The 7500-nt window shown below is 42.8% G+C and overlaps 1 protein-coding gene across 11 annotated transcripts in view; it reads left to right on the top strand.

Moving 5' to 3' along the window:
• LOC135116241 (uncharacterized) overlaps positions 1-7500 on the top strand; it is a 216213-nt gene that overhangs the window by 43536 nt on the left and 165177 nt on the right. For 8 of the 11 annotated variants that reach the window (XR_010276218.1, XM_064033607.1, XM_064033608.1 and 5 more), the window contains exon 2: positions 6442-6574. The exons of 2 other annotated variants lie outside the window; for them this stretch is intronic. Coding sequence is in view for 7 of the 9 variants with exons in the window: in XM_064033607.1 (XP_063889677.1) it covers positions 6538-6574 (37 nt within the window). In the remaining 2 variants the exon portion in view is untranslated. Of the gene's footprint in view, positions 1-6436; positions 6575-7500 lie in introns of those variants that run through there. One more of the 11 variants, XM_064033610.1, reaches the window with a different exon arrangement.

Raw genomic sequence — 7500 nt, 5'->3', positions numbered from 1 at the left:
TAAGAATGACAGGGATATTATAGCACGAGGTAGGGAGAGGCAGGGGAACAGGGTGAAATATGTTAAGGAAAGGTAGGATGAAGCAGGATGGGTTATGGTAGGCTCAGAGAAGCAGGGGTAAAGGAGAAGCTGCAATGAGAGGCAGGATAAGGCAGGGTAGAATATATTAAGGGTGAGGGAAGCAGGAGTAAAGATGTAATGAGAGGCAAGATGAGACAGTTTCAGTTTTACATAGTTAACCCTTCTACTGGCGTGGTAGTCTTTTGTAAGCAGTGAAATTGCTCTAATATTCTTAAATTATTTGGATGGACATCAGGAAAAAAAAAAAAACATGCAGTTAATTTAATCTTGGCGAAGCTACAGAAATACGTTTTTTATGAGACTACTACAAAAAAAATATGTTTAAAAGTTGTAGATGATTATGGAAAAAGATTAATTAGCAGTGAAAGGGTTAAGGGTGAGGGAGAGACAGATAAGACGAAGCAGGGGTGCTACAGGGAGGGACACAGGAGAGCAGGGAGCGACGAGGAAAAGCAAAAACGTAACAAAGAGATGGACGATAAAAAGAAAGAAGGAAGTCCATGTAGGTGTTTTCATTTACTCCTTTGTCACATGAGAGAAAGAGAGAGAGAGAGAGAGAGAGAGAGAGAGAGAGAGAGAGAGAGAGAGAGAGAGAGAGAGAGAGAGAGAGAGAGAGAGAGAGCAATCTATTGTCTAACTCGTGAAGGTAATTGGGAGAAAGAAAAATTCTTAATGAAGTCATTATAGAATTTTGCATTATTTTACTTCTCCGGTTCCCTTTAAGCTGATAAACGAACTCAAAAATGGGAAAACACACTTCCCGTCTTCTTTGTTCCGGGATCCGTCCATTTTCTATTTCTCGGAGGCATTAGAGGGATTTCTTTTCATCCTGACTAAAAATTAACTTTGTGTTACATTTTCTTAACAGGAATTTCTTCAAACGTGTCTCTGCACTTCCAGGTGTGTGTGTGTGTGTGTGTGTGTGTGTGTGTGTGTGTGTGTGTGTGTGTGTGTGTGTGTGTGTGTGTGTGTGTGTGTGTGTGTGTGTGTGTGTGTGTGTGTGTGTGTGTGTGTGTGTGTGTGTGTGTGTGTGTGTGTGTGTGTGTGTGTGTGTCGCCCCCGCCATCCCGACCTTTCCTCACAAAACATTATTTGCTTTCATCTTGCATTTTCGCTCTGCATTTACTTCATTCGACCTTTTGTAAGTGTGGAAAATGGATTTGCAGCGAGGAGTGGAACGATCTATCCATCTTTACACAACAAAAGGTCTACCGCCCGCTAGCCTTGCATCACACAAAATGGCTTTTAACCTTTGCATCCTCCTCCTCCGCCTCCTCCTCTTCCTCTTCCTCTTCCTCCTCCTCTGCCTCCTTCGCCTCCTTTCTTTTACAATACTCAAAGCCATGTTCGGCCACGAGAAAAAAACAAAACAAAACAGGGACACATCCTGAGAAGTCTGGAATACAAGGCACCAAAAATGTATTATGCTTTTGTAATGTTTAGTGGGAAGAGACACCACACCACGGATTCGTCTCATTCTGTCCTCCTTTCCCAGGTTTCCTTCCCTCTCCATATCAAAGAAAAGGGCTGGAATCGAATTAGTCCCACCTATTAGGGCCAAATTGAGTGAAGGCAGGACCAAACTTCTCACTCAAGAGACTCGAGACAAGACAAGGAAAGAGGTTGTGTTTTATTATTGTTGGGAAATTTGATGTTGGACACACGAACTTTGATGCGAGATGCGCCCCGATGGCTCAGTCTCCTTAGGGAAATAATGCGTGGAGACAAGCTTTTGTTTTAGTATTCTTAGGAAATACAATGTTGAACACTAGCCTAACCTAACCAAACTCATCATAAGACAGCGTGAAATAACTTATCTTAAACAATCCTAACCTAACCTAACCTAACCTAACCTAACCTAACCTAACTTAACCGAACTTAACCTAACATAACCTAAACAATCCTATCCTAACCTAACCTAACTTATCTTAAACAATCCTAACCTAACCTAACCTAACTTAGCCTAACTTAACCTAACCTAACCTAAACAATCCTATCCTAACCTAACCTAACCTAACCTAACCTAACCTAACTTATCTTAAACAATCCTAACCTAACCTAACCTAACTTAGCTTAACTTAACCTAACCTAACCTAAACAATCCTATCCTAACCTAACCTAACCTAACCTAACTTATCTTAAACAATCCTAACCTAACCTAACCTATTTTAAACAATCCTAACCTAACCTAACCTAACCTAACTTATCTTAAACAATCCTAGCCTAACCTAACCTAACCTAACCTAACCTAACTTAACCTAACTTAATCTAACCAACGTACCAACGCAGAATAACCCAACTTAACATATCCAAAACAACCCTAATCCAGCTTAATTCAACGTAACATGACGTGATATGATATAAGATAACACAATATATCATATATAAGATTACGTAACATAATATACCCTAATTCTTCCTAACCTAACCTAACTCCTCATAATCTAACCTAACCTAATCTAACCTAATCCAACCTTACCTAACCTAACCTAATTTAACCTAACCTAACCTAATTTAACCTAACCTAACCTAATCTAATCTAACCTAACCTAACCTAACCTAACTCTTCCTAACCTAACTCCTCATAATCTAACCTAACCTAACCTATTCTAATCTAGCTCTTCCTAATGTAACCTAACCTAACCATGACCTAACGTACCCTAACCTAACCTAACCTAACCTAACCTAACCTAACCTAACCATGACCTAACGTACCCTAACCTAACCTAACCTAATTTAACTCATCCTAACCTAACCCAGCCCAACCCCTCCTAATCTAAACCTAACCTAACCTAACTTTTGAATTACAACCGAACAGCTCACATGAACATCGGTCTGAATCATTTTAAAGGAGAGCGATGTAATACGTACGTAGGCAGTAGATTTTTTTTTCTTTTTTTTTTTTCAATTTTTATGCCAAAGAGCGTCGTTGGAAGCAGGACTTGCAGGTGGGCGCAGATGTAGTTGGTGCGTAAAAAAGATTATTTAATTTCGGATCAAAAGGCTCGACAGGAGTAAAGTGTTTATATACTTTCAGACGTGTCAGCCCGGCGCCTCTGTTATCACTTGAGCGATGATAAATCTTCGGCTTAGTCTCTGTCAGTAATCTAGTACATTATCCCCTGCTCTGCTTTTCCATATTCATCTAGAAATTTTTAGACGTTTTTGTGTGTTAGTGTCTCAAATAGTTGTAGAATAGAGAATATCGTCCTCCTATTCTCTCTTTTTTTTTTTCTGTTCACTTAAACCTTCTACTGTTAGACAATTTTGTTTTACCATAATAATTTACAACCTTTTAAACATATATGTGCACTATTGTCTTAAATAGTTCAATAAAAGATAGTAGTATCTTCTTGTTATCTTTTTTTTTTCTGCCGTTGTAATCCTTCCACTGTTGGATCATTTTGTTTTTCCATAACCATCTACAATTTTTTAAAAACATATTTGTATACTAGTTTCTTGAATAGCTTTAGAATAGACAGTATTATCTTCTTATTAATTTCTTTTTTGTCCTTCCGCTACTAGACATTTTTTTCCATAATCATCAACTATATTTGTGTACCAATGTCTTAAATAGTTCTAGGATAGACAATATTATCTTCCTACTCTCTCGTTTTTTTTTCTTTCTGTTCTTGTAAACACCTTTTCACCCTGAATATTAAAGGTGACTGTATTAGTGAAGGAATTAGTACATCATCCAAATGTAATATCATGATATTGGTCAGCGTATGTAAATATTTATGCGGTGTGTTTTCCTGGGAATTATTTTGTGGGATTTTTGTGTGTTCGTCGAAAAATGCTGAGCTGTAAATATCCACTAAAAGTATACGTATATTTTATATTTTGATGTTTTCTGTTTTATTCTTTTATATTATACATTGTGTTTTCTTGGATTTTTTTTTCTTTAGTTTCATTTACACACATTTTTCTTCGCTTTCTCGTATTTTGTTATTGTTTTTTTTTTTTTTTTTAATTCTCTCTATATGTCTTTTTGTCTGTTTGTCTTTTTGTCTGCCTGCCTGCCTGCCTGCCTGCCTGCCTGCCTGCCTGCCTGCCTGCCTGCCTGCCTGCCTGCCTGCCTGCCTGCCTGCCTGCCTGCCTGCCTACCTACCTACCTACCTACCTACCTACCTACCTACCTACCTACCTACCTACCTACCTACCTACCTACCTACCTACCTACCTACCTACCTGCCTGCCTCTCTCTCTCTGTCTCTCTCTCTGTCTCTCTCTCTCTCTCTCTCTCTCTCTCTCTCTCTCTCTCTCTCTCTCTCTCTCTCTCTCTCTCTCTCTCTCTCTCTCCCGTCGGGTACTTCTCAGAAGGCAAGGTGGCAAGGATGTGCGGAGCCAGACTCGTGGTGCGGGACTTTCATGTCACGCTTTCATATTCTGGTTAGGCATTGAGTACCCTGCTAAAGTTGATAACCTCGTTTTCTGTTACTCGTTATTTTGAAGTGCTGTGTTCCTCTTCCTCCTCTTCCTGTTTCCCTTCTCCTTTTTCTGCATCACCCATTTCCTTTTGCCTCTCTTTCATATTACGCTTTTGTTTCCACTCTTCCTCTCCCTTTTTTTGTTCCTTTCTTTTAATTTAATTATCTTAACGTGCCTTATCCAAGTAATCCTCTTAACTATCTTCAAATTCTCATTTTTCCCTCCTCCCTTTACTCTCCTTAATTCATTTCTCCCCCTCTTCTACCTCCTCCTCCTCTTACCTCTCCTCTCCCTTACCCTCCTCCTACCTCTTCTCTCTCTCTCACCCTCTCCTTCTCTTTCTCTTCCTCTTCTTTCCTCTTTCCCTCCCTCCAATGTACGTACTTTATCATCCTCTTTTCATCTCTACCCTTTCTTCTCATTTTCCACCACCACCATCATCACCACTACCACCACCACCACCTCCTCCTCTTCTCTAACATTCCCGCTGGCCATTAGGAGGCACGGAGGGCCGGGAGATCAGTGGTGGAGGAGGCAATTCCCGCAGGTAACAGAGAGAAACCCACATCCCATTCTCCCATACTCTGCGTGGTAGTGAAGGGGAGGGAGTGTGTTTGGCTGGGGTTACTGTCTTTAGGGGAAGTGCCACTGCAGGGAGGGAACGCGGCTTAAATGTAGATGACGGTAGACAGAGAGAGAGAGAGAGAGAGAGAGAGAGAGAGAGAGAGAGAGAGAGAGAGAGAGAGAGAGAGAGAGAGAGAGAGAGAGAGAGTGGGGGGAGGGGTTTAGCGTATGGTAAGAGGTAAAGACATCGGTAAAAGTAGAGATGTACCGTTGAGAGAAAATATTGAAGTGTTTTGAGGCTGTCTCTCTCTCTCTCTCTCTCTCTCTCTCTCTCTCTCTCTCTCTCTCTCTCTCTCTCTCTCTCTCTCTCTCTCTCTCTCGACAGCCGGTGTTGAGAGAGAGGCTTACTTTCAGCTGATACGAAGCCGTCTCATTTTTAGGGGACGAAACTCTCCAGCGAAAGAAAATAAGACCTTCACTCAGACAGAATGAAAAAAGGGAAAAGAAAAGAAACAAGACACGTGAAAAAGGGAAGCGGGAAATCGTGTGTGGAGAGTTTTCGTCGATCTTGTTGCGCGCAGTATTGGTAACAAAATTGAGTCAAAATATCTGGTGACGGACTGGAACGAGAGAGAGAGAGAGAGAGAGAGAGAGAGAGAGAGAGAGAGAGAGAGAGAGAGAGAGAGAGAGAGAGAGAGAGAGAGAGAGTTTCTGCGTTTTATCTTTCCATCTCTATAACTCATCCTTATTTTTCTCCTAATCAGCAGATCTTCAGATTTTTCACTCAAACTCCACTCAAAACACCTAAACGCACACGCCTTTATAAAACCTCAGTCAGTCAGTCAGTCACTCATTCACTCACTAGTTTCATCACTCGTTATACTCTTATCTCACTCCCACCCTCACCATCCTCCCATTCTCCCAACAACACCTATATATCCCCTTCTTCCTTGTCTCATATACCTTTCCAGCACCTCCAGTCATCACCATCCTACCTATTATATTCTATCCCCAATTTCTGCTGTTCTATGTCCCTCCAAACATCTTCCTACCACATGCTTTTCTTCCACATCACACATCTCCAATATTCCTACGATCTGCAAATCTCACACATATACCCTCCTGTGCTCTCATTCTCATCCTTCCTACCATCTCAGCGTCCTTTAGGCACCTTTGTAACCACTCCCATGCCATATATTCCATCCCTCCTTCAACCATCATCATCCCGTACCATACCATACTCTCATCCTCCTCTACCTGTCATCTCAGCGAACGCCAAGCATCACTCTCCCAACCACACCTCTCACATACCATCCCTCCGCCGTTCACCCATCACTATTCCATAACCCTTTTATCCCACTGCAGTCTGTACCATCCCGGCGCCCTCCCAGCATCACCCACACCCTCTGGCTCAAGTTTCTGAATCCCCGTCGCTGTGGCCGCCGTCAGGAAGGCAATCAGATGTGTGCCACGGCCCTGCACATCAAATACCCCTCAGGTAGGCTGGCAGATCACAGGGACCGAGTGCCACTTCCCCCGGTGCGCCGAATACCGCTTCCGAAGCACCACTAGTGTTCCTCCTCCTCCTCCTCCTCCCGGTTCCTATTCAGTCGGTGTTCACGTCCATATATCAGAGGCTGTTCAGATCCGCCTCCAACGCCCTATTCAGATTTCCTTCTCTGCCATATTGCGAGTTAACTTCAAGGCACTTATTAGAAACTATCTGCTATTTCCACTCATGTCCATCTGTTTAAATCCCTCTTCCGGAACGCTGCTACTCATACCTCTGGGCTGAGAGAGAGAGAGAGAGAGAGAGAGAGAGAGAGAGAGAGAGAGAGAGAGAGAGAGAGAGAGAGAGAGAGAGAGAGAGAGAGAGAGAGAAATCGTGCTGGGCTTTCGATAATGACTAAAAATAATGCCAGGTCGTAATTGAAATTGGACTCAAAAATGGGTTGAGGAGAGACCATCCTTCAACTCTCTTCCTCCTCCTCCTCCTCCTCCTCCTCCTCCTCCTCCTGCTCCCGATGGTGGTGACTCAGCGGCAGGAGGAGTGAAGGGGCGGGAAGAGTGAAGGGAGGAGTGATGGAGCGGAGATAGTGTGAAGGCTGGCAAATTTATCTGATTTCCTCCCTGACGCCGCTGCTGCACTTCGCTCCGACACACGACACTCCCCGCTGCCTGCACACCTGCCCTCCACCCCCCATCTCTCTCTCTCTCTCTCTCTCTCTCTCTCTCTCTCTCTCTCTCTCTCTCTCTCTCTCTCTCTGTCTCCGTCTCTGTATCGTCTATCTCGTTCCCTTCTCTTCTCTTGTTTCATTTCCTTAAAATCAATGAATTAATCTCTCTCTCTCTCTCTCTCTCTCTCTCTCTCTCTCTCTCTCTCTCTCTCTCTCTCTCTCTCTCTCTCTCTCTCTCTCTCTCTCT

Source organism: Scylla paramamosain, chromosome 30 (genome assembly GCF_035594125.1).
Source record: "Scylla paramamosain isolate STU-SP2022 chromosome 30, ASM3559412v1, whole genome shotgun sequence".
NCBI classification, from domain to species: domain Eukaryota; kingdom Metazoa; phylum Arthropoda; class Malacostraca; order Decapoda; family Portunidae; genus Scylla; species Scylla paramamosain.
This window is presented reverse-complemented; position numbering and strand designations above follow the sequence as displayed.